The 27,097-nt window shown below is 42.5% G+C and overlaps 2 protein-coding genes across 5 annotated transcripts in view; one reads left to right on the top strand and one right to left on the bottom strand.

Annotated features, from left to right (window-relative positions):
• Positions 1-9,479, top strand: part of DMTF1 (cyclin D binding myb like transcription factor 1) — a 55,559-nt gene extending 46,080 nt beyond the window's left edge. For 3 of the 4 annotated variants that reach the window (XM_075558466.1, XM_075558464.1, XM_075558465.1), the window contains 7 exons: positions 777-928; positions 2,242-2,451; positions 5,049-5,134; positions 6,417-6,572; positions 7,106-7,483; positions 7,959-8,094; positions 8,299-9,479. In XM_075558466.1, the coding sequence (XP_075414581.1) occupies positions 777-928; positions 2,242-2,451; positions 5,049-5,134; positions 6,417-6,572; positions 7,106-7,483; positions 7,959-8,094; positions 8,299-8,408 (1,228 nt within the window). In that variant the 3' untranslated portion in view covers positions 8,409-9,479. The remainder of the gene's footprint in view (positions 1-776; positions 929-2,241; positions 2,452-5,048; positions 5,135-6,416; positions 6,573-7,105; positions 7,484-7,958; positions 8,095-8,298) is intronic. The other variant, XM_075558467.1, reaches the window with a different exon arrangement.
• Positions 9,291-26,455, bottom strand: TMEM243 (transmembrane protein 243). The gene is made up of 4 exons (XM_075558468.1): positions 25,640-26,455; positions 12,687-12,737; positions 11,421-11,525; positions 9,291-9,908 (listed from the first exon to the last, which is right to left on the bottom strand). The coding sequence occupies exons 1-4, from the start codon at positions 25,715-25,717 to the stop codon at positions 9,786-9,788; spliced, it is 357 nt and encodes a 118-aa protein (XP_075414583.1). The 5' UTR covers positions 25,718-26,455; the 3' UTR covers positions 9,291-9,785.
• Between the last annotated feature and the right edge of the window lie 642 nt (positions 26,456-27,097).

The raw sequence follows: 27,097 nt of genomic DNA, 5'->3' as shown, positions 1-27,097 counted from the left end.
CAGTGGTTAAAAAATAGGATAAGTTCTGCAGTCACCACCACAATCAACTTTAAAACACAAGCTTTTAAAAATTAGTTGATTTAAAAAAAAAATTAGTTGATTTTTCCACTCAGATGGGCATAAATACCAGTAAGAAATTATTTAAGACACCAAATAGCAGTTTATTGTAGCTGCTCTCAGAAAGTCATGTCTTCATGACGTCAGACTACAAAACAAGTTGACTTTTAGAAGCCAAGATTTTTGTTGTACTTTTGAACTGGCTGTTGTGGTTACTGCTGGGGATCGAGTTTTTCTTTTTTATTTTGGCCTGAATTTTATTGTTAACTTAGTATGCTTCAACTAGGCATCTTTATAAATAACACACTTCTAAATATGCTTGATCATTTTACAAATGGAAAAGCTTAGGTCTGGAAGTAACTGACTTCATAAAGGCCACACTATGAAACGCCACACACACTGCAACTAAATCCCTCCTTAGCCTGTGCTGATCTTCAGCTCTGTTCCTTTCCTTGACAGTATTTAACCTGAGTGTAACGATTTATAGTTCAGCCCATTGGCTGCCTCTTTATTAAATGACTGCTGGTGTTGTTCCTGTTTTTCAACTCTTACCAGTGGAAGCAAGTGTTCACTCCTAGAACCCTTTCACATGGAGCTTCACATCTCATTGTCAGAACCTCCATCAGTGCCCTTTCCATCAGTGCCGTTAGCTGTAGTCAGAGGAGGGGTATTATGGTGACGCAAGTCAACATCTAACAGGTGCTGCCTGTATCCTGTAGGATAGCAGAGCTTGATGTAGCCGACGAGAACGACATAAACTGGGATCTCCTGGCTGAGGGATGGAGTAGTGTCCGTTCACCACAGTGGCTTCGAAGTAAATGGTGGACCATCAAAAGACAGATTGCAAACCACAAGGATGTTTCATTCCCTGGTAATGTATTAGCTGCTTTTTAACCCATGCCTTCCTTCCTTCCTTCCTTCCTTAGCATATTCCTTTTTCAGGAGTTAGATATTGGAAGTTATTTACCTGAGCTAATGAGATATTGTAGAGATTTCCCCTTAAACATCTGTTCTATTTTCTTGGCTAACTCCCTTTTCTTTCCTAGAGAAGAAAATGATTAGTAATTCCAAAGCTCCTAATATAAAAATACATTCTTGTTTTCCCACCTAACTTTGATAAGGTTTGAAGAAACAGCTTTACATATATATAATCCTCATTATGTCCAAAGTTGTGTTTCTGAAAACTATAAAATGTTAGTTGAAAAGTAACTTCATCTAATAAAAGTTAGGGAATTCTGTGGGAAAAGGGAGTTCAGAAAGTTCCTTTATCTTTTCATCTTATTTTTCCATAAACTCTTGGAAGCAAGCCCTCTCATAGCTTTTAGACTATAAATTCTTGGTTATGTGTGGTATGTGTAAATCCAGAGACCTTAAATCAGAAATGCTTAAATTGGGGCATAGCCCTATGATGGAGAAAAATGACCTTGTTAAAGAAACAGTTTATAAATGAAAATCATAAGCGTGAGTACTACTGTCACAGGAACCTTCCAAGGTTGCAGCATCAACAGAGGATTAATTAGTGCAGCTTCCTATGAGTAGCAGCCTAGGACAAAGTCTCCCCACTAAGAACTTTGGGTGGTTGAAGTCCACAATCAGCTGTTATCTCTGGAATTGAGTAGATCCACAACCACCTGAATAAGCAACTTTGAATTGCTGGTGTTGTGAAACAATTTTTTTTCAAGAAGCTTAAGTCCACAGCTCTTGAGTCAATTCTGACTCATAGCAACCTTAAATGACAGAGTAGAACTGCTCCTTCAGTTTTCAAGACCGTCAATTTTTATGGGAGGAGACAGCGTCACTTTTTTGTGGGGCTACTGGTGGGTTTAAACTGCTGACCTGTTAGCAGCCTGGCACTTCCTGTATCCCACCACCACCACGACTATCTCAAACCACTTATGATGTAATGTTTTGATTCTATGTTCTTCACAATGTCTTCTCCCCCCCATGTCTTACAAATCTTGAGATAATGAGCACAATAACATTTTTATTTTTTAAATGTTGTGATAGGTAAGACCTCCCAGAAATTCAGTGCAGTGACTTCAAATTATTTTAATTACTTTGATATTATATCCATTATACAATTATTTATTCCAAGTAGCTTCCTCCTCATCCCCCACCTCCCTTGCTGCTTAGATGGTGGTCTGTCGGAGAGTCATTGTTTTTTTTCTACCCATCTCCCTTCAGTCTTAATAAAAGGTCTTAAACAGTTACATGAGAACCAAAAAAACAACCCAACACTGTTGGAGAATAAATCAGGATCTGGAGTTCCAAACAGTAATTCCAACTCCAGTGTACAACATGTTCAGATCAGAGTCGCCCGCTTGGATGAAAACACAGCTCTCTCTCCAAGCCCCATGACAGCACTGCAGATTCCAGTCCAGATCACCCATGTTTGTAAGTGTCTGAACCTCAAGACTCCTTGCTGTTTATTAATATAAAGCCTATGTTGTTTTGTTGACGACCCTGGCACTTTTTTCTCCACTTAGAATGTTGATAGAAGCTTTGATCAAAGTTTGAGTTAAAGGAGATCTGCAGAGTTAAGTTAGGTTTGGCTCGATTAATATTTGCCCAAAGGACGGGTAATAGGATCTTAAGCAACTGCCCAGCCACCTTACTTTCTAGATTTTATAAAGAATTAATAGAAAATTATAAAATATAGTCCAGCATGCAAGGAATTAAAGTGCCAGGGCATTTATACTAATTCACCAAAAAATTCTCAATATGAGATGGTATATAGAGGCGCATGGGTTTTATTGAGGTAGAAAACAATTTTCTTTGGCGATAAAAGTTGTTTTCTAGCAGAAACTGTCATTACCCCTCCATTTTCCTTAACCTCTAGTATTTTTGTGCTTAATAAGGTTACGAGAAGCCAGCATCATCCACGAGTCTACCAATCATGGTTTTACTTTTAACCTGCGCATTATTGGCATTTGGTGCAGAATTGTTTACCCTCTGTCCCAAACTTTATTGTGAATTAGGTGTGGTTTTTACAAATCAGATCATTGTTTTTGCATTCAGCAACTTACGCTACCAAACCTCCCATGGTTTTTCCTGTCCCATTCATCAAAGTTCACACCTGTGTACTCTGGAGCCAGTTGCCCCTCCGACCCCGGTAACCATCAAATTTAAATTTCTAAGGCAGTATTCTGTGTAGACATGGTTCTCCTTCACATTTTACAGTGTTCCTAGTCCCTTGACCTTGCTTATAAAATGCCAGTAGTACTCTCCAGTCATTATGTTAACAGGAAGTCCCCCATACATGTTCAAATGTACCCTGTGACATGATACTGCTTGCTGCCTCTCATTGAGACTGAGCCATCTATTAGTGTTAACAGTATTTATATCTGTATATACAATGGTTTCCAAAGTACCGTAGAGACATTTAAATTAATTATGGCTTATTTACATTTCTGCAACTAAGATTTAGTATACATAGTCAAGTGTGAAGAATTACAAAGCAACTGAAATACGTGAGCTATTCTTTGCTGTGAGCTGATTGTACATTGGAGAGTCTTCTTTGGCTCTGAAACAACAGTCCGGTTGGAAAGACAGCAATCATTTTATAAAGTACCTTATTATTCACAAAAGAGGAAGTTTTAGAACACACCCATTGATTCTTAACTAAAATTTCTTAACTGTAACTTCTTTTAGATCTGCCATTGAGTCAACGCAGAGTCATAGACCTTGTAGGACAGGGTAGAAAACCCCCATACAAGTTCTTTAAAATATAGTGAAGTGTCGGCAAACATGATTTTTCTCAGTAGTTTACTTCAGGTACCACGGGAAGTACCGAGAGCTCAGATTTCTTAGTTCTGTACAACCTTGAGGAGGCTGATCAAGTCTAAGGTTTAGTTGACACAAAAGACTTCCATGTAATCACTAAGGTGCTGTTTAATTTCCCAAATAGGGTTTTTTGATATTCTATGTGTACTAAATGTTTTTGGTGGGGTTTTTTTGGACTAAATGCTTTTTAAAGCACTTTTGAAGGAAGGTAGGTAGAAGAGATAAAATTTCTATAAGCTTTATCCTGAAGTAAATATTTTTCAGGTTTACATTGTTGGTTTAGTGATGTAGCTGGAACTCAAGCCCAATATTAGGTACTTTTCAAATCAGGCATTAATATTGAGAATGTCCAGGAAAACTTGTTTATCAAATTTCTACCTCTTTATTGGTTAGCAGGTTTTAAAAATTATTCATGGAATTATTTTTAATTTTGGCAAAATGTACCCAACAAAACATTCTCTGATTCAGCAACTCCCACATGTGTAATTCGGTGCCATTGATTATGCTGTTCATGTTTTACAATCATTGTTGATATCCTTTACCAAATTATTCCACCCCTATTAACCTAAATTCAATACCCCCTAAGCAACAACTCTTCCTCCTTCATCCATGACAGCCATTGGTCAAGTTTGATTTTTTTAAAGTTTTCTTGATGTAATAGTCACGTATCATACACTTCCAGTTACATCGCTTTTAAAAAGTTGCATGCACATCATCACAATCCGTTCCTTTGCTCGCTCCCCACCATTGCATCAGTCATTGTCTCTGTCTTTGTAGGTTCTTCTTGTCGTGTACCTCTTAATTCCTCATGTTAGAAAAATGTTTGAGCTAGAACAAGGGTTGGTGAATCTCTTCTGTAAGAGGCCAGAGTCTTCAGATTCGAATTAGTTTAGGAGTTTCACCACTGCGGTGTGAAAGCAGCAAGGGAAAGTACCTAATGAATGGCTGTGGCCTATTCCTCTAATACTCTAAAAACAAATAGGCAATGGATTGGACTTAGCTTGTGGGGCTAGTTTACAGGCCTCTGATCGATATCCCAGGTAAATTCATTTGTTTTCCAATTACTATGGATATTAAAAAGCTTAAAGGAGTTTTTATGTTTCTAGGCAAATTATTCAACATGAGATGGCCCTTCATGATAAATCTAGGTTTCCACACTGGAAATTTTAATTTGAAAAATTTCTTATTTCTCCTTGTTCTTACTATAGCTTCAACAGACTCCCCTGCTGCTACTGTTGACTCTGAAACAATAACACTAAACAGTGGAACACTACAGACATTTGAGATTCTTCCAGTGAGTAATGAACACTTCATGAAATTGATTTTAGTCATTTTTATGCATAAGGAAGATCAGTTGAATTTGAAGTGAGTCTGTTACAATCTCTCTTTACCTACCTATAATCCAATGGTATACTCTTTTTATATGTCAAAATGATGTGTAGGATGACACTGTAGGTTAGGTATTGGGCTGCTAACCATCAGATTAGCTTTTCAGACCCACCAGCCACCTCAAGGGACAAGATGAAGCTTGTCCACTTCAAAAACCCTGTCTTACCAGCAGTTCTCAACCTGTGAGTCGCCCGATTCATAACAGTAGCAAAATTACAGTATATGACGTCACAATGAAAATACCGTACACACACACAAAAAATGAAAATAACCGTACACACTCGAGTGTAAGCCGACCCGAGTATAAGCCGAGCTACCTAATTATGACCTGGGAAACCAGAACAACTGATTGACTCAAGTATAAGCCTAGGGTGGGAAATGCAGGATGTGAATTAACACAGAGACCAGAGGGGAGAGAAGGAGTGCAGCCACAGACACGTCCTTGCCAGTTCAGCTGGTTAACTGACAGCATATGAACATTCATATACAATCTTTGTGTTAGCATGCTATGCTACATGAATGTTCATATGCTGTCAGTTAACCAGCGGTTTCCTTCAGCTGTACATTCCTAATTTCTCCAAATATGTAAACAAGGCTGGCTGTATATTTTCAGAAATGTAAAGCTTTGTTTTGCTTTCTTTAAACTGGATGATTGCTACTGAAAAAAAAGGAAGTGTGCTGGAAACAGTGGCAAAATAACTATACAATAATAAGCTGTAATTCGATAGTAATCAAGGCACTTAGTGCGATAAATGCTTTACGTCTGTTAAACCACCAGGCTAGGGTAATGACTTCAGATCAAATCCAGTGCCATTGCGTCCATTTCATTTCATAGCAAGAACTGCCCCTGTGGGTTTCTGAGGAGCAAAAGGTCTCTCTCTTGGAGCACCTGGTGCGTTTGAACTCTACTGACCTTTTGATAGCAGCCCGACACGTAACCCACTACACTGTCAAGGTTCATTTGACTTAAGAATCCTGATACCTTTTATTTTATATCCTATTGATATCTTTAGGATCATTACACACATTTATGCTTAATAAATCACTACTAACCAAAAGCGTTGGTGATCAGATTCCATAAAGATAACAGCCAAGAAAATCCTAGAATCTACATCAGCAATGGGTTTTGGTTTATTGGGTGTAAAGCTAGATGAATCAGTACTATCTTAATTTTTTTTCCCCTGTAGTCTTTCCATTTACAGCCCACTGGCACTCCAGGCACTTACCTACTTCAGACAGGCTCAAGCCAAGGCCTTCCCCTCACTCTGACCGCCAGTCCCACCGTAACCCTGACGGCCACTGCTCCGGCTTCTCCTGAACAGATCATCGTTCATGCTTTATCTGTATGTTGCATTACATAAATTCCTTGATTTTTTTTTTTCTGGTTTATGGCTAACTATTAACTGCCATTGGGGATTTTTCGGGGGAGGAGTGAGTGGGGGTGCGGTGTTGTCTAGTATTGATACTACTAATAGAACTGATGTTCCATCAGTAAGTAACAGCAACTTCAGGAGAAAAACCTATTTTGATATCAGCTCAACTATTTGAGTACTTGTTAGGAACTAGGATTAGCTGATCCAAAATTATATGGCAGGTTAATAATTTTTCTACTGCTGTTCCAGGAGTTTTGCACTCCTGCCTTCAATGGAGTGCATCCTTCATTCTTGGGTCTTCTTACAGGAGATGAAGTTGCACTGGAGAAATGGGGGCATTAGGAAAGCAAGGTCCTCAGTGGGTACAGAACCAGGGTTATAGGAAAAGTGATAAGACCAGTATAGCCACAGGAATGAGGAAGATAGAATGTCACCTATAAATAGCAACTGTTCCCTTTAACTTAAATCCAGTAGGTACTTTAACTGTTGTCAATGTCTTACAGCCAGAACATTTGTTGAACACAAGTGACAATGTCACCGTGCAGTGTCACACACCAAGAGTCATCATTCAAACTGTTGCCACAGAGGACATCGCTTCTTCCATATCCCAAGCAGAATTGGCAGTAGATAGTGACATTCAGTCAGCCGATTTTCCAGAGCCTCCAGATGCTCTAGAAGCCGACACTTTCCCAGATGAAATCCATCACCCTAAGATGATTATAGAACCATCATTTAATGATGCTCATATATCCAAATTCAGTGACCACAGTAGCACAGAACTGATGAGCAGTGTTATGGTCCGAACAGAAGAAGAAATTGACGCCACCCTTAAACAAGAGGAGGAGTCACGCTCTGCTTTAGCCAGTGCTTACGTCACTGAGGTGAGTTGCACTTGGGGGAACTTCGTTCTAATGGGTGCCTGTCATGAGCCGCAAATCTACATTTTCAGAAAAGCCTAGAAATCATCCACCTTCCATCTGTCTTCAGAGCTGCAAAATAAATGCCAGTTTCTACCTCAGACTTCCTAAGTCTCAGGCATTCAGTAGTATTGCCAGCAAATACGGCTATGCAAAGATAACCTTTTCCATTGGACCATTTTACTGAGTGGTTAATAAAAAGCTACAGAGCTTCTTCATATTTTGGCTTAGACACTTTGCCTTATAGTATAACAGCATTGTTTTATTAAATGCCCTATAATTAAATTGGTCTTCAGTTTGGTGCACTAGACAATAAAGTATCAATTTTTTTATATTTTAATTTAAAAATAGGATATTTGCATATTAAGTTATATCAAACACCTAGAAGAATTTGGAATATTAATCAGGGTTGTTTTTTGTTATTTTGTATCTGTTGTAGGGTTTAGTATCACCTGCCATAGAACAAGTTGATCAAGCAATTGATGATGAAACAATACTTATCGTACCTTCACCACATGGCTTCATCCAGGCATCTGATGTGATAGATTCTGTCTTGCCTTTGACAGCATTAACAGGTACTGTAACACAACCTATATCAAGTGCCTGATCAATCTTAAAGCTAAAGCAGGCATTTTAATTCAGTTGTTGTAGTCGATCTTGATTCAACAGTATGATAGTCTCTTACTAGTTAAATCCTGCGTTTTAGAAGATAGCGTATTTAACATTTTTGACATAGAAGCGTCATACATTAGGCTAACTTGTACCTTAAATTACTACAGATTCCATATTCCAACACCACCGAGAAGAGTCAAATATCATTGGATCATCTTTGTGCAGTCCCATTTCAGAAGACTCGAAGGATGTTGAGGACTTGGTAAACTGTCACTAGGTAATGCTTAGAAACAGGGTAGTTGAAGCAAAGAAGTCCCACTGTTAATTACATCTCCAAAGAACTAGGAGCAACGCTCGGCTTAATTTACCATTCCTCTGGCTTTCTCGGTATCGACAGTGCTGAAACCACGCACAGTGTGGCTGCTATGACTTTTTACCTCCTTATAATAAGTTATCATCTGAGGCCCAGTTTTATAACTGTAGTTTTGGATTATGGGGGGTTTTAACTGCATAAATCTCTATGTTTATTGTTTGTCAGTGAGGAATTTCATTCACTTCAGCTCCTGCAAACAGTTTTTAAAAGCACCAAAACCTAATGACTCTGATTGAAGACCAGTAGTCATGCTCTCTAGAGAAACTACATGAATGTCCAGTGTCACGTGGGCTTGGGTTTAATCCAGAGGCAATGTACCATTACGTTTTAAACTAGACCAGCATACACTGGTCAAACAATGGAGGCACCGTAAGCAGTAACTCTGGATTTACCCATTGCAGGCGGTGGGAGTGATTTAGTCAGGGTAAATAGGATAGCATTAAAACAGATTATGAAAAGTCACTACAGGTTTCTTGTTTGCTTTGAGTTAATTACGTGGAGAGTAGTAAAACCTACCAGGAGTTAGCAGTTTACAAAGTTAGCACTTTTAAGTTTACTATAAACTTACAAATGACAAAGGTGGTTAATTTGCCTACATATTTTTGCTACACATAATTACCCAGAAAATGAGGAGGATTATAGCGTGCCATTCATTCAGTCCATTAGCTGGTGGGGTACAAAATAACTTCTCCTCAGGTAATTTAAAACAAAACTGAACAAAATTCGCATCTGTAATGAAACAAATCAAGAGTCATTCCTATACTACAGAAAATTTAGCCAAAACTATCCTCTATAGAAAAGTCACAAAAATCCTGTATAAATTATTTTTATTTATTATTGTAATTAGATCTTCACAATCAAAGTTGTCTTTTTACCATCTGTGTTGTTAACGTGAAATAAAATTGTAGTTATAAGCAAAAGTTGGTTGCATAGGGAACAATTGTAAATTCCATTGAACAGAAATAAAAGAATTATTTGTTTTAAAATGCAGGATTTTGTTTGCTACATAGCCTTTTCACCATGCAATTACATTATAAAAATTTTCATTTCCAAAGTGAAAATTGCTTGTGCTGTTGGAACTTTAGAGTTGGAATGTCTAAGCTTCTTAAAGGAAAAGAAAAGTGATCTATGATATATGTGTTCCCTGCAAGAGGGAATTTAGATTTACAGTTACATGAAAATCATGTACCAGACTCCTACCGGAGGTTCTGCAGCACACCTTAGCCAGTGCTCGTCACCGCCTCAACTGACAGCTTTGGAGAGTCCTGGTGAGTATTTGCCTCACTTCCCCACATCATGGAAGTACAGATTCGCACATATGCATAACATGATGATAGAAAATAGGATATAGTAAATTAGATTTCTAAATTTCGGTTCTAAGTCTCCTTGTCGATACCAGTAGATCTAAAAGAAGAAGAAGAATTAAAAATTTTCAGTAAGTCACTCACTGACCAAAATACTCGATTTTTAACGCAACTAACATTTTCCATTGTGACCTATTTCTTCAGTACATATCTCTTCACTTGGTAGCAACATTTGGTAACCAACATTTTGTACTTAAAATGGTATTATATTTTAAAAAGCTACTTTTGTGTATTAGCTAAAGTACATCTAGCAGTAAGGATGGAAGAAAGTTTAGGCTTTGTCGTCCTACAGGGGATGCTGTCAGTCATAACTGACTCAACAACAGTGTTTTTAAGGCAGTAGTGAAAGTCACAGTGCTGGATGAGAGTAGTTGTAAAAGTTATGGGTCAGCATGGCTCATTTATGACCCAATGGTTGGCAGTTTAGTCATCTGCCAATTTTGCGTAATGACCTGGTCTTTATAGTCTAACCATGTCAACAAATAAGGAGTTGAGTATATAATACTTTCCCCCTCAATAAGATAACCAATAACCTCAATATTAATGTGGCCAGAATTTGATTTTTTTTTTAATCACTTAAATAGTACCACTGAGTTACCATGTCCAAGTCTGTACTTACTTCTGCTTTCTCAGTTTACTCCTGTTCTCCAGGTGCAGACCTGTCCACCGATCATATAGCAGGGGTAAATTTCACCCAGGAATACTGTATATACTCAAGTATAAGCCAACCCGAGTATCAGCCGAGGCACAAAATCTTACCACCAAAACGGCATTAAAAATACGCTGGAAAAACTCAGCTTATACACGAGTATATGCAGTACACACCTTCTGGATATATTTGATAGGATTTAAATAAAAGGTACAACCGGTTTGGGTGCTGGGAGGACAGTATTTAAAATAGTTTATATAATCCAAATGAGTTTAAACTAGCATCACTGTTAGTCACTTAGGGCGATTAAATTTAGAGATAAGCAATATATCTATTTTTAAAAACTACTGCCTTTCCTTAAGAGAAATAGCCATGTAATACATAAACGACTTCAATTAGCCTCTATGTAATGAAATTTAACATTCAACATTTTGACAAGGATTCTAGGGTAGTGTTAATTATCCTTAGGGTGAGTTTTTCTTTAATAGGTTTTTACAAAATTAATAGAAATACCTCCAGAGTATGTACCCGAGAGAGTATCTGCCTTTCCCAAGGCATACTAGGCCCTCAATATATACATAGTCCTTAAATGAGGCTGAATTGTGTTTAAATCATCTTAGTGTTTGATTGTTTTTTTTTTTTCTTCTCCAAAGCCATCAATTGAAGTTAGGCCTAAACTAAGGGTTACAAATAATAGGATTTGGGGCAAAAGAAATGATACAGATTTTTAAAAACAATTGAAGAATTTTGAGAGTCATCTCCTTTAAAGAGACATGGGGCTTGCTGGAGTCGCTTCTATGACAGTGACTTTCTTTGACCCATAGTTTGAGACCAGGTCTGGGAGTCTGTCCAAGCACATGCCACTTGAAGCTCGAGTACACTCAAATTCTAAGTAATACTCACAAGTATGCAGGCAGTAATGCTACTCAAAGAGATGCAGACAGCAAAAAATATATTCAGTGGTCTTGGAGGTAGATGAGGGAAGACAAAAGCACTGATCAGCGTTACCTATATAAAGAGAGATTATAATAGAGCCTTAAGACTAACTCCAAGACTTGGTATAATCTGTAAGTGTTACATAATGCTTCACATGGTACATTATTTCTACCACAAGGTTGCTTTCTAAAGTGTTAATAAAATGATGTGTTACAAAATGGTTTCAATATTTCCTTTAGCACTTCCTCCCATTCCAAGCTTTCCTTATTTGCAAAAATAAAGTCACACAGCAGTGAAACTACCCTTCACATAACCTCCTCACTGACAAGATTGGAAGTAGTGATTACTGGGGAAAGTTCTTATTCCTACTAAAGAATAATATGGCCAAATAACAGATTTTGCAAAAGCTGAAAAATGCTGAAAGAGATATTTTCCATATCCTCATAGCTCTCTCTGGACATTAGTTGAATTGCACTCACTTGTAAAACATGAGCAGCTTTGCTAAATTCTCCAAAAGTTCATGAAAATACACCAAGCAATTGCGGTTCTCAGTAAAAATAATCTTGTAATCTTGAATGTGGCTAAAAGATCATTCTTTAGGAGCAAATGACATGTAGCAGAAATGAGGGGGGAAATGGAGGCATGGTTCGTTGGACCATGACAGAAGGAGGCATTTCTGCATATTTACTAAGGAAGCAAATGTGGCTACTTAAGCCACCTAAAAACCAAACTGCTTGCTTATATTATTTATCGGTAGTTCAAATGGTGATTAAATTAGCTACTCTAATTAAAGTCTTAAGCAGTAATAAAAATAATCGCTGTAAACTGTTGAACACTCCACATGATCTTTGTTGGCCTATTTCATTTTTTTAAAATCGTTTTATTGGGGCTCATACAACTCTTATCACAATCCATGCACATATCAATTGTATAAAGCACATTTGTACACCCGTTACCCTCATCATTCTCATAACATGCTCTCCACGTAAGCCCCTGGCATCAGCTCATAATTTTTATCCCTCCCTCATAAACCCTTAATAATTTATAAATTATTTTGTCATTTCTTAAACTGTCCAATGTCTCCCTTCACCCACTTTTCTGTTGTCCGTCCCCCAGGGAGGAGTTATATGTAGGTCCCTGTAATCGGTTCCCCCTTTCTACCCCACCCTCCCTAATTTTTAGTTTTAATACTTAAGTTAGAGTCTGGGGGAAACACAAAATAAAGATACTTACTAGAATCAGTAAGGATGTTAAACTGCCGACAACTAAATTGATGATTCGGTCCTGGAAGAAAAAATAGTTTTTAAGCCATGATTTACATCTGTGGTATTTTCCGAGTGGTGCAATGCTAGGTAGGTACCTTTTGATTTTGAATAAACTGACCATCTGCGGCTATGTACATACAAATGCCAGACAAAGCATACAAAGCCGCACAGGTGGTAATAACTTTGGGAAGGCCAACTGCAAACTGAAGGTTTCGTGAAGGGATAGGGCATTTATACTAAGGGTTGAAGGCGGATCCATTTTGAATGATGAACGGTGACTTAAAAGTACTGTGCCACTAGGAATAGCATAGGGGTGGCACTGGGGACAGTGCTGGGCATGTTATGACTGCTACCAGCCAGGCAGAGTTCAAGAAAGATGAGACTTATCTGCTCCTGTAAAACTACAGCCTTGGAAATCCTGTATAGGGTGGCTGTGGATCAGAAACAACTTGATGAAGGCAGGGATAGTGTGTACAGGGGACAAAAAGACTGGGAGAGCCAAGCCAGAGCCTTGGTGGGAAGTATCAGGAAGCAGACGTCAAGGGTTTTAAAATATTCCTGATACAAGAAGCCGTGGTGGCAGTTTCAAGCCTTGGACTGCTAACCACAGATTGGTAGTTCCCACCCACTAGGATCTCCCTATTACAAACATCTGTAACGCCTCAGAAACCCTATGCAGAGTTGGTATATGAGTTGAAATTAGATAGCAGTGGATTGTGATTTGGTATGATTCAGGGGAAAATCTCAAGCTCTGAAGAATAAAAAAATTGAAAGGATCTAAGGGCAAACTATTGAATGAGACTATCTAAAGGTGGTGGGAGGAACACCAGGCACTATACCACCGAGAATTGGTTGATGGTCACTTCAGGAAATAGCATATGATTAAGAACCAATTGGAGGAAGAAGTCCAGGCAACACAGTGCATTGGTGAAAAGACTCCAGGAGTTGACATTCCCAATTGAAATGTCAAATAAATGGCTACTATGCTAGAGGTGCTTAATTCATCTGTGCCATGAAATCTGGAGGACAGCTACCTGGCTTTTTGACTAGAAGAAATATTCATGCACATTCCAAAGGTGATTAAAAAGAATGCAGACATTTCAAAAACAGTATCATTAATAGGAATAAGTAAAATTTAGGAGATTTCTTAAAATGGTTGCAATAGAATATCAACAGCTACTTGAAATAAAAGGGGGTTCCCAAAAAACCCGATCCTCCCCCCTAAGTAATCCCCCCCAAAATGGAGCCAAAGTACTGTCCATTACATTAATACACTTGTCAAACCTGCAATTCCATTCTTGGAAACATTTTTCAAACTCATCTGTTGGGATGGCTGATAGCACTGTTTTTTTCCTCACCTCTTCTACATCATCAAACTGCTGCCCTTTCATGTCCCTCTTCATTCTCGGAAACAGAAATCCCGAGTTGCGAGGTCAGGTGAGTAAGGTATGTGGGGCAAGAGAGATACTGTTTTGGTTTTCTGCCCAAAACTGGTTCACTGAGATGTCTCTGTGAGCTGGTGCATTATCTGCCACAAATTAGGCTATTTGTCGCAGTTAAACAACCTTTTCGAGAACCTCTAAATAGCAAGCTTGATTGACAGTCTGACCTGGTGGAATCAACTCTACATGCACTTGTGAGTCAACATTTTTGTCTCTTCAGGAAGTTGACATCCAAGACGAGGTTTGTCATCAATTGCCATTTCAACTTTTTTGAAATGAAAATCAGTAGCACACAAGTTTGCCCTCATAGCACTGTCCTTGTAAACTGTGTTCAACATCACAACAGTTTATGTTGCATGCTGTTCTCTTAAGTCAGCCATTACCAAAAAGTTGCAAGCAAAACTACTCAGGAAAAACTTCACTTGTAACCAGAGAGCCTTCCCAGGCGACAACACCAAGTGCACTAATTCAACAAGTTGCCCACAGTGGAACGAAAGTGCTGTTTCAGCCAGCACAATGCTGGGTTTTGTTTATCTGTATTTAAATGATTATGCAATGAAACAGCTGTGGGCCATTACAAATTATAAATAATGTTGCAGAGAATTCCAGAACACTTGACTGCTTATGCAGAACCTGTACATATACCAAGAGGCAATCAATCATTCAAATAGTAAGGGAGTAGTACTGTATGATTTAAAAATTAAAAATGGATAGGTCTGGATTATAGCTTTCACTAAATACTAAATATGCTGAACACATAATCCCTGAAACTGGGCTATCTGAAATACATGGTATGTGGCATCAGGATTAGAGACTAAACCTGAGATGTATATAGCCTTCCTCAGTGAAAACTAAGAGGACTTGAAGCACTTACTGATACAGCATAGATTAATACCTCAACATTAAAAAGCAAAAATCTTCAACTGTACCAATAAGCAACACCATGATAAATGCAGAAAAGATTGAAGTTGTCAAGAAATTCAATTTGGGGGTGGGATGGGGCAGGGTGGAGAAAAAAAATTCAATTTACTTGGATTCTCAACACCCATGGTAACAGGAGTAAAGAAATGAACATTACAAGGTATTTCATTGATGTAAAAGATCTCGAAGTACTAAAAAGCAGTCATCAAAAAGTCGTCTTTGAAGGTTAAGTAAGGTGTGCTGACCCAAGCAATCTTACATTCAATCATCTTACATGCATTGAAAAGCTAGATACAAAATAAAATTGAAGATAGTACCTTTGGACTACAGTGTTGGCAAAAAATATTATATATACTGTGGACTAGCTGAACAATAGACCTTAGGAAGATTATATCCAGAATTCTAGAAGTGAGAGAGGTGGAGAGGCCAGTCCCTGAAGAAATGATATGCTTGGTAACATGGAGGGTCAGCAATTGACAAGAGTGGCAGGGCTCGAACTAAATGATGGTGAGGCTGGCACCAGAGCAGGCATTGCTTCGTCCTGTATACGCGGGGACGCTGCGTGGAGCAGCTTAAGAGCAGCTAACAGTAGCATCATCTCTGACACATTTGCCTCCTGTCTAGCCTAAAAGAAGACCCCTGCCAGAAGAGAGCTTCTAGCCTATCCAAAACTAAAGCCCAAGTAGAATCATTCTTCATTTCTGGGGAGTCCAGAGATCCCACCCACTCACTTCTCATTCTCATCCATACTCAAACTATGAAACCCAAAGTCAAATGTCATTGAGTTGATTCTGACTCGGCACCCCTACAGGAAAGAGAAGAAAGCCTCACCCCATTAAGCAGTTGGTAGTTTCAAACCGCTGACCCTATTGTTACCAGCCCAATGCTAACAAACTCAGACCACTGGGTATGTAAAACTTCAGGTAGAGACTGAAAGGCTTAAATGAGTTAATAGGCTGATATTAGTTATTTACAGTGCTGAACAGATTGAGGTGAGGATTTAAGACTTGATTAGTAAATGCTATAATGCTGACGAAAAGAGCAATCTTTTCTGAGAAGCTGGCTTTTAAGTTTTTAAATGTGAATCTTTTGAAGGTTTACACCGCAGATCATCAGCTTTACATTCAATATATTTTTTGTTTCAATGAATCCACTGCAATCCCCTTGTGATGCATTGTCACTAGATCACTTCTCTGTATTTCCTGCTTCCAGTCTCTCCTTTTCATAACCCTCTGAATTTTGTCCTTGAGCAAATACTGCCTCCCCTTTTGCTCTTAAATGTTTGGTTTCTCTAACAGAGAATTCACTTCCAGCCCTAGAGTTTTCACTAGTCTCTTTCCAACCATTAAACTAGCTGTCTTTTATGATTTTCAGTTCTGTTCAACATTTTTCCTACTCCCCGCAGGACCCTTCTAATGTGATCCTTTGCAGAGCACTTGGTGATAGTAGGCAGCTACCATCTAGTTCTGTCTCAAGTTTGTAAAGACAGATGCTTGTGTGGGCCAAGAGTCCACTGAACTCATGGTTTCCAAATTCTTTAGCCTTCCATCCCTTTTTCCTCTGGATGGGGAGACACCAAAATTGCACATTGTTATGTGCATGAGCATTTAAGACCTCTCTCAGTACTCATCAAAGTAGGGTGTGTGTTAGGCCAATTTTCCTTGATGTAGAATTCGGATCATGACAGTTGGGGGAGGGGGCGGGGGAAGCATTCAGGAACTGGAGGAAAGCTGCATCAGTGCTACCTTGCACCCTGACTGACTCATCTCCTCCTCTAGACCCCTCTGGGAGGGGATCTCCAGTGGCCGACAAATGGGCTTTGGGTCTCCACTCTGCACCTCCCCCTTCATTCACTATGGTAAGATTTGTTTTGTTTTGTTTTGTTTTGTTTTGATGATGCCTTATACCTGATCCCTTCGACACCTCGTGATCGCACAGGCTGGAGTGCTTCTTCCATGTGGGCTTTGTTGCTTCTGAGCTACATGGCCACTTGTTTACCTTCAAGCCTTTAAGACCCCAGACACTATCTCTTTTGATAGCCGGGCACCATCAGCTTTCTTCACCACATTTGCCTGTTCACCTGCTTTGTCTTCAGTGGTTGTGTCCGGAGGGTAATCATAGAATGCCAATTTAATAGAAGAAAGTATTCTTGCATTAGGGAGTACTTGAGTGGAGGCCCAATGTCCTTCTGCCACCTTAATACTAAACCTATAAATATAGGCACATAGATCTATTTCCCCAACCTCATATATATTTGCATCTGTACATGTCTTTGTCTGGACCTCATAAATGCCCTTTGCCTCCCAGCTCTTTCCTCTATTTCCCTTGACTTTCCTCTTGTCCCCAAGTGATGTTTTATCAACTTTAATTTTTCAGTCAAAATTGTGTAAGCAGAACCAATTGAAATAATATAAGGTACTCCTTGCTTTTGCTGTTAATCATCAGTCCTCTTAAATTAGGGCAAACAAGATTTTCTTTTTCTCCTTTGAAAATTGATGTGGACAGAATGTTGCTGCAGTATTCATCTTCAGCATCTCATCCCTTTTTAAAACAAGTTATCCATTTGTAAACTGCCGATTTCTTTACAGCGTTGTCCACAAAAACTTCAAAAACATCCATGATTTCACCCTCCTTCCACCGCATCACCCTAAGTTTCATGTTTGGACTTACTCTGCAGTGCTGCTAGGTGGGACACAAGTGCCAGTTTTTCAATGAGTCTTCAAGTACAAACTGTTTGCCCCTTCCAGGGACTCTACATCTACATCACAATTAACCATCCTGAATTGCCTGTATCCACCCAACATGGTAGCTACTTGAATGGGGAAAAAAGTATTGCTACAACATAGAAACACCTATTAAAGATATAAAAATGCGAAGCTACTGCATCTCCACACATTCCCCATCTACAACTATACATTTCAGAAGGCAGCATCTCCTGCTAACTGGCCTGAAGATTCTTATGTGCCTGCGTCAGTTAACATGCTGTTATAGCATTCTTTGGGGGTACTCAGATAATGTTTCAATGTTATTTGCATTTGGAGAGCAAAAACCGAGGTGAAAGAGCAAGATCAGAACTGTAGGGTGAATGGGGTCGGGCTTCCTAACATTCTCAGAGCCCTTGCTGTCCGTGAAGTATAAGCCAAGTGCGTTGTGACGGAAAACAAATTTGTTAACTTCTAAGAACAAACATGTTGAGAAGATGTAAACTGTAGGACCCAGCTGAAGCCAGAAACCTACCCAGGATTACAGGGTTTTTCCTAAGGAGAACTCACCCTACCACAGTCTCTACTGACAACCACAAGGGAAACACCTACATCAGTGCTAAGCGAAAGGGACATCTGCTTCATTGTCTGATACCAGGGTGCAGTGAACTCTGAGCACAAAACTGTTGTGAGAGTTCCAGAAGAAACAGTGGACTTTGAAATGGTTCCCAGCACAGAGGGTGAGTGAGAAGGAATTCATAAGAATGCAGCCATAGCATATGAGGGTTGGAGGTACAGGGAATCCAGGGTGGATGATACCTTCAGGACCAAGGGTGTGAGGGACGATGCTGGGAGAGTGGAGGGTGAGTGGGTTGGAAAGGGGGAACTGATTACAAGGATCCACATGTGACCTCTTCCCTGGGAGAGGGACAGCAGAGAAGGGGGGAAGGGAGACTCCGGATAGGGCAAGATATGACAAAATAACGATGTATAAATTACCAAGGGCATATGAGGGAGTGGGGAATGGGGAGGGAGGGGGGAAAAAAAAGAGGACCTGATGCAAGGGGCTTACGTGGAGAGCAAATGCCTTGAGAATGATTGGGGCAGGGAATGTATGGATGTGCTTTATACAATTGATGTATGTATATGTATGGATTGTGGTAAGAGTTGTATGAGTCCCTAATTGTAAAAGAAGAAAAGAGAAAAAAATGATTAGGGCAAAGACTGTACAGATGTGCTTTATACAACTGATGTATGTATATGTATGAACTGTGAAAAGAATTGTATGAGCCTCAATAAATTGTTAAAATAAATTTTAAAAAAAGAATGCAGCCATATGTATACTTTATAACTCTCCCAGTGAACTGTCAAATGTAAACCCTAACTGCTATGTGTGGTTATGACCAACAGATTGATTATTTTTTATCTAGAGAAAACAATAGACATTTGAAACTCTTCCCCACTATTTCATTTTGAAGCATAGTTGTGGATATTCTTGTACACCATCTTACCCTATTCTCCCTTCTACAGATATGTGCTTGAAATATATGTTTTAATTGAAGCACCACTTGTGGGAACTGGCTCGGAAAAAACAGACCTATTATTCTATCACCTTACTGCTGATTCTTGGTGGGGGGAAAGGGGGGATGGGAAAGAGTGCATTTGATTTGCATGAGAACCACCATTTCCTGTTTTGGTATCAAACACTTGCAGGTTTCACAAGTCCCCCAAGAATGCAAACTTACTTTTTGTTGATGCTAAAGTCTCACTACACTTAAAACTTACAGACATAAAAAGTAATGTATAAAGCACTGGACCTAGTATTAAAAAAGAAATAAGGAAATGGACTCTCCTGAGCCATAGAACTTGCAGTCTTCTTGACGAGGCAAATGTCAAAGCCTTACCACGCCAGGGGCCTGTATCAAGGGGTTCCTGAGAGCCAGGGCTCCCTCCCAGGGAGAGGTGAGGCATGGTTATAGTTGGGACAAGGAATTAGACTGAGAAAAGTCAGGAATACAGAGCAGAAAGGGCACCTAAGAAAAAATGTTTGCAAAAGGCAGGGAGGAAGTTAATGGAATCAGTGGCGAGAGCCAGCCTGACCGTACACAGAACTTGTGAAGATCAGTGAACTTCAGTCTTCTGTGGGCAGTCATGTTCCCCAAGGAACCTCCCAAAACTACAAATGCCTGCACTCCCCCTTCACAGATTTGAGTCCAGGGGTCTGGGGCTAGTTAGAGAAGGGTACACTTACTACAGTAGGAAAGGAAAAACAGTCATGAAACCTCGTCCTGAATGGCTTCTCCAGCACAAGAACCAGCAACTGTACCGGCCAGGCGGGCGAGAGAGAGGAGTCTTCAAGCCCTTGGGCAACTGGCTTGCCTTTGAGTCATCCAGGAGCTTTACTGTCAAAGGGAGAGACACTGGAAGCCTGCGCTCCTTGGAAGACCGCCCATGTGCCTGGCACCCGGACAGAGCCCACAGACAACACTGAACCACAACTTGCTTCTTCAACAGCTAAAGTCCAGAACTGGGCAGAGTAGCACTGTACTGGTGCACTGCCATTGCAGAGGGCAAATGGTCCAGGTCTGAATTTCCTGAAGGGTCCCTGTTTTTCACCAATTATGCTTGTGGGCTTGTTTTTAAGGGGAGGGGTAGAAAATGAGGGTAGAGGAAGAATGCTCAATAGAGTTTTCTGCCTTTGGGACCAAAGACCTGAACTTCAGGGTCCATTAACTTACCCCCTACACAGAGGATTCCCCAACTCGGTATCTGGTGGGGAGTTCAGAATGTGCACCCACCATAAAATTATTCATTTTAGTTCTATCAAATCCCGGAGGAAATAAAGGAGCAATAACTGTCACCACTGTTCTAAGGGAAAGGATCATTTGTTTTGTGATTAGTGACAATCAGTAATAGAGTAAGCTGGTCTGGAACTAGTAACACGGTCCCACCACTCGTCGTGGCCTCCTTTCCCCATCTGCAAGAGGAGTGCGCTGAGTATTCTGAGAGAAGCCCTTCTGGTATGGCTAAGTTCAAACCCACCAACTACACCATGAGAGAAACATGTTAACAGTTTGCCTCTGTAAAGACCCCAGCCTTAGATACCCCTTGGGGAGTTCTACTCTGTCATCTAAGTAAGGTCACAAGGAGTTGTAACCAACTTGCCTGCAGTGGGTTTAGACTTTTATGCTGCCCTGGTTTACCTTCCCTCACCGAGAGGACAGGTTGGGCTGGCCTCTTCTAGAGTCACCAGAACTAAATGTGCTGAAACTGATTTTCAGATGATTCTGTGGCCAGCTAGCAAATCAAGACTCATTCACAAAGCTTTCTTCGTGTCCCTCAATGACACAAAGACTGCTCACACTAAGTACTGTCCTAAAGCAAACTTAGAGACAAGGAATCGTTCCATGTTCAAATTCAAACTAGGGAGGAAGGGGAGTGGGAAGCGGAGGATGAGCATACCTAGAGTAAGGTTCTCCAAAGGGTGTTCTGCAGAAACTTGTCTCAAATGTTCCCTGGAGGGAAGGCACTGACTCTAGCGGTAAAAGACTCGCACTACAGACAGGGGTTAAGCACTGCCCTCCAACTAGTCACCATTCAAAAATAGGATGCTATACATCCTGCGAAGTCCCACAAAAAATGTTTCATGATCATGGAAGCTACGTTAACTTAGGGTTTACAGCTGTGTTTTAGTAACTCAGTAGCAACAGCCATGTGCACTTACTGAACTCTTGCAGCAAGAGACAGATGGGACTTACTACTCCCGTTGAATAGCAGTCTCCAAAATCCTCTGGGGCAGCATGGACTCCATGGGAGTGACAGAGTGTGCTCTGGAAACAATGCAAGCTGAGATGGGTTCTAAGTGTGAAATACACAATGGATTTCAAAGATTTAGTATGGAAAAACTCAATTTTTATGTTAATGACACATGAAAATGACATTTTGAGTACATAAGATTAAATAAAACAAATGGTTTCTAAGTGTGTTTCTAAGTCAAATTCTTTGGTAAATCAGAACAGATATGTATATGGCTCTTAATTATCTAACTTGAGTGCATGAAAGGAGTGCTGCAGCACATTGGCCTGATTAGCAGCTAACTCCAAGGTTGGGGCTTAAACCCACCAGCAGCTCCATGGGAGAAAGAAGCTGTTTGTTCCATAGATTTGCTGTCACAGAAACCCAAAGACACTTTCCTGGGGGTCACTGTGAGTCGGAGTAGACTTGGTGGCAATGGCTGGGTTAGTACAAGAAAAGCCTTAAGACTTTCAATTATTTAAAAGCTGCAGTTGTTTGAGAATGATGAGGGCAATGACTGTACAAATGTGCTTTACACAATTGATGTATGTATGGAGTGTGCTAAGAGTTGGGTGAGCCCCTAATAAAATGATTTAAAAAACAAACCTGTGGTTGCTGCCAGGGGAGGTAACTGATGACAAATTTGTTGAGTCGAGGTTGGTTCAAAAAAATTTTTTAACGCACTGCCATCGAGTTGATGCCAACTCATTGTGACTCTATAGGACAGGGTAGAACAGTCCCAGTGGGTTTCCAGGACCGGAACTGTTTATAGGAGTAGAAAGCCTTATTTTCTCCCACAGAGCCAATGGTAATGTTGAACTGCTAACCTCGAGATTAGCAGCCCAAGCATAATTAATGAATCACCTGGGCTTCCAGTGGTTTCCAAGGACAAGCAAATTTACATAACATTAAAGGACAAGTGGAAATTGTCACTAAGCCAAATATTCATAGACTAGGTACTTACTGTATGTTATTAAAATTAATCTCGCCAGGTTTTTATATTTTAAATGTGGCTATTTAGAATAATGTACGTTATATATGTAGCACGTGTTTCTGTTGGACAACATGCCTTTACCCGTGGTCATCCAGTCATTTCCAATCCATAGCGACTCTACAGGACAGAGAACTGCCCTCTAGGCGTCTGTGACTTTCCATCTTTGGGGAAGCAGCTGGCAGGTTCGAGCTGCCAGCCTGGCAGTGGCAAGCTTATACAATGAAGACATACAACGGAGCTTCAAAAAGTGTGAGGAAACGAAATGCAAAGATAATGGCATTTTTTCAAGAACGATTTCGAGCTCCCTCGTATATTATGAGCTAAGTGTCTGTGCCACACTTGTGCACGTGGAGCAGAAGTAGTAAATTTACCACAGACTATGAGGCTGCTTTGAGAGCCACGATGGCCCAGGGCTCCCTGCCATCGCGTCCGTTTGACTCACTGTGACCTACAGGGCAGGGTCGAGCTGCTCCTGTGGGTTTCCCAGGAGTCAGAACCAACCTGAAGGCAGGGAGTTTGGTTTTTAGGCTGGCTCTCACTGAGCCCAGGCAGCACAGTGGTTACTTGTTAGGGCAAGGTCAGTAGTTCAAAACTAGTCACTCCAAGGGAGAAAGATGGCTTTCTACTCCCAGAAAGAATTCCAGGGTCAGAAGCTCACAGGGACAGTCTGCCTTGTTGCATAAGGTCATTGTGAGTTGGCATCGGCTTGATGCCAGTGAACTTCATTTTTGTTTTATTGCGGCACAGGTTGCTTATTCAAGTTACTGTTTACTAGGCCATGTAACTCAGGAAATGGAGTTTGGCAGTGCATCACCAGAATATAACTAGTGTGACTAATGAGGTTCAGTTTCTAGAGTTGTTTTAAAATGGAAATAACTGAGCCACCTGATAAAGAAATTCTATGACAACACAATGGAAAACTAAGTACTCAGCAAGTGGTCTGGCAAGGAAGAAATACAAACATCCCTCGATTCCTCACTGTCACTAACTCAGGACTCTGGATTTCAGGTGCCTCTGCTTTAAAGTTCAGGGGCAGACCTACAGAAAGCAGACCTACAGAAAGCCCGGGGCCTTTGTAGAAGCTACATTGACGGCTACATTGCCAGTTGTTAGACAGCAAATGAGATTACAAAAAGGTCAGAAAGCTTGTCACACGACAGGATTTTTCTCCTCAAAGATGGCAGCTCACCAATCATAAGTTTCCGTTGCAACAGGACTATTGTGTCCACTTTCCTGGCATTGTGCACAGAATACACTGGGAACACCCACACGGGGACCGCAGAAGGGTTTCTCAGAACACTAAGATTCCACTAGAACATGTCCGGTCCGTTTAACTGAGGTAGCACTCCTGCCGTGCCTACCACAGACCCTCAATCATGATCCTCAAATAAAATCAGGACTCGCTGTTAGTGTGGACCGGAAATTAGGTTACCTCGCCCCCTCAAGATTTGGCTTCATATATGTTAACAAAACCCTGTTTTCTCCCACCCTCAGACCAAGCCTCTCTCCCTTTTCTCCATGGTTCTCTATGCCCAATCGTAAGAGTCGTCTCACAGAGATCCAGAAGTATGCTTTCTTCAAGAACTCATACTCAGCAAGTATGCAGTGGATACATTTGGAATAGCAAAGTTCTTAGGTGACTTTCAAGATGGGTAGTATGCGCGTAAGATACACAAATCCATTGGGTTTTTGGTTTAAGCTACTCGGAAAGCATTATTACTTTATGTCTACCCAAAAAAACCCAGCAAGTTCATTATGAAATTGTTGACCTTTGTATTACAGGGCCTCTAGAGTTAAAGGAAGCAAAGGCCTGGGTCCCCTGTGTGCCAACGAGTGTGGGGGCCAAGCAGGTGAGCACTTAGGACACCTGAGCAGCCAAGTGCTCTGGGGCCCAAACCCCTCCAAGCAGCAAGCTGCCTCCGCCATCCAAACCCCAGATCTCCTGTGAGTTGAACCCCAATGTAAGGCTGTTCCCATCAGAAAGCCCAAAACTATCCAGAGTGTAGCATGGAGAAGTGATTCACTAAATCTTCCCCCCCAAAGCCCCTTGGGGAGAGTGGCCAGCCCCTGTCACAGCACCCAGCTGGTTACGTTCACATCCCCCTCCTTGGATCGATGATGTTTGCACAAACACGAACATCCACTGAACAGGAGCCACGATAGAAAAAAGAAAAATCTTGTGGCAAGCTGGCTGTTTCCAAATTTAGGGCTATGTCCCAGGCTGCCAGGTGTGCTACTGCCCCGTCCTTTCTGCTGGAGGGCTCTGGACAAAGCTGGGAAATCCAAGCAGCTCTGAGCTCTCAGACGTCCTACTTTTCAAAAGCTCTCTGTCAGATCACAGTGATCATCCTGTCAGATCACAGTGATCATCAGCGCCACGTTGGAGCCCAAACTGCTCAGAAAGGTCGGGCTTCGGACAGGAAACACCACTCTCTCCAACAGGCCCCGCGCATCATATGTAAGCTTTCTACAAAGATGATATACCTTTAAAACCTTTTTTTTTTCATTCTTAAGAAATATAATTAAATCTAGTATCATGACTTTGTTTGAACCTAAGGATTTCTTTAACCACTTTCTGAAATGTTACTCCGTCATCCAAGTGCCCTCATATCCTAGCTCCCCTTTTCTTGCTTGGTTGCTTCACCTCTTCGCAGAAAACCACTCTAGGTGCAGCACCAAGTAAACAAACCAGGAGCACCCCTCTGGGCCCTTACTGGGAAGCCTTGGGGCACCCACCTGAAGGGCGCCAGGGCCCTTTCCAAGATCAGCTCTCCAAATGCAAGCATCAAGCACACCCACCAAGCCTCCTGAAGGGCTTCCGCTCTACCCTGGAGGGGCCTCCAACAGCCTGGAACTTTCTGAACTTTTCTCCACTTAGACTTGAGCAACCTTGTCCCACGGGGGCGGGGGTGGGGGTGGGGGTGAGAGTGGCAGGGTAACTACCTGGGGACGGACCGCAGAGTAGAAGGGCCAGGCCTTTCGAGGGCCACAGGAAGGCCCGGCTTGGAGGGAGCCGGGGGAAACGGTACACCACACCCCGAGACCTGCAGCCGCCGTGCCCGCTCACCTTGGCTGAAGTCTCTCCGAACAGGGGTCTGTTGTCCAGGCCACTGGTGCCGTAGCTCCTGGCAGTGAAGTCCTCCATGTTTGGCTTTGTGCACCCTCCCCGCGCCACTCAAGACCGCGCCGGCATTCTCCCCGGAGGCTCGGGTCCCGCCTGCAAACGCCTGGTCACTGGGCACTCCCGCCTCCCCCGCGCCCGGGCGCCCGGGGAAGTCCGCCCGCGGGCGGAGGCAGGTGGGGCGGCTCAGCCCCGGGGCCGCGGCCGCAGGAAGTGAAAGCACACACACCGCGTGGCCGACTCCGGGCCGGGCACCCCGCCCGGGCACCCCACTTCCCCAAATCTCGGCGCTCTGCTCGCTCGGGGACTGCACCTCGCCTGGCACAACAGGAACCCGCCGCCCCGCGCCCCCCTTCTCGACGCCCCAACTTCCGACTGCCGAGAGCACGGGCACCCCCACGCTCAGAGGGGTGCAAAGTGGGCCCCACTGCCGGCAAGCCGCTCCCACGCCCGGGCTTTTCCCGTGCAGCCGGCGCGAAGTTGCTGGAACCTGGACGCCTCGCGGTGTGGCCTCTCCCCCGGCCGCCGCGCTCTCCCGCCCGGGGCCTCGGCCCAGAGCGGCCCGGCCCGGCCCGGCCCTCAGTCGGGCTGCCCTCCCGAGAAGCGCGCGCGCCCTGCCCGCAGGCCAACCCTCCGCAGCCCCGGCCGCCGGCCCCGGGCCCGCTCGAGGGCGCTGGCGCGCGCGTGGGGCACGAGGCGAGCTGCGGCGGCCGGTCCTGCACGGCCGGCCCGAGCCCGCTCCCCGGCCCGGCCCGCGGCCACTGTCGCAAACCGGCGGGCCCGCCCCGGCCACGTCAAGCCCGGCCGCCAATCCCGCGGGCCGCGGCGCCGCACCGCATTGGTTGCGGGTCTCTAATGATTCCCGGCCGGCCGCCCAGCCGCGGCAGCTGCGCGGTGTTCGGCGTTTCGGCCATCGGGCAACCTCGAGGTCCACGTGCGCACATTCCGTGCAGCATGCTCTGCAGCTGGTCCAGAGCGCCTTCACAACAACCCGCCGGCTCCTCCCGACCCGTTTGCGCCCAGGACAGCCCGGGGCCATGGGTCATTTCCGTGTGGGGTATTCGTGTTTGTATTGTTTCGCTCTGTGCCAAGGGTCCCATGTGGTTTCCAGGAACACTTGGAGGTGACCCATGCTAGGAGCTTCTTTCATTTGCCCACCATCCTGCTGGCAGTGGTGCTCAGCAAGCTTCGCCCCCCACGTACTCTATGGGCCTGTCCCTGGATGTTAGGGCACAGGGAACTGGAGGTGAAGAGGCCATCAAGGAGCAGATAGCGATTTGCGGCACTGGAGTTCTTGACAAGTACTTTTAAAGGAACTGCCCAAACTGCCACCTGGAGCGATTTCCCGGGACACTAAACCAAAACCTTGACATGGAGTGGTTTCTGACTCATAGTGACTCTGTA

The sequence above is a fragment of the Tenrec ecaudatus genome, chromosome 9 (assembly GCF_050624435.1).
Source record: "Tenrec ecaudatus isolate mTenEca1 chromosome 9, mTenEca1.hap1, whole genome shotgun sequence".
In the NCBI taxonomy this organism is placed as follows: Eukaryota; Metazoa; Chordata; class Mammalia; order Afrosoricida; family Tenrecidae; genus Tenrec; species Tenrec ecaudatus.
This window is presented reverse-complemented; position numbering and strand designations above follow the sequence as displayed.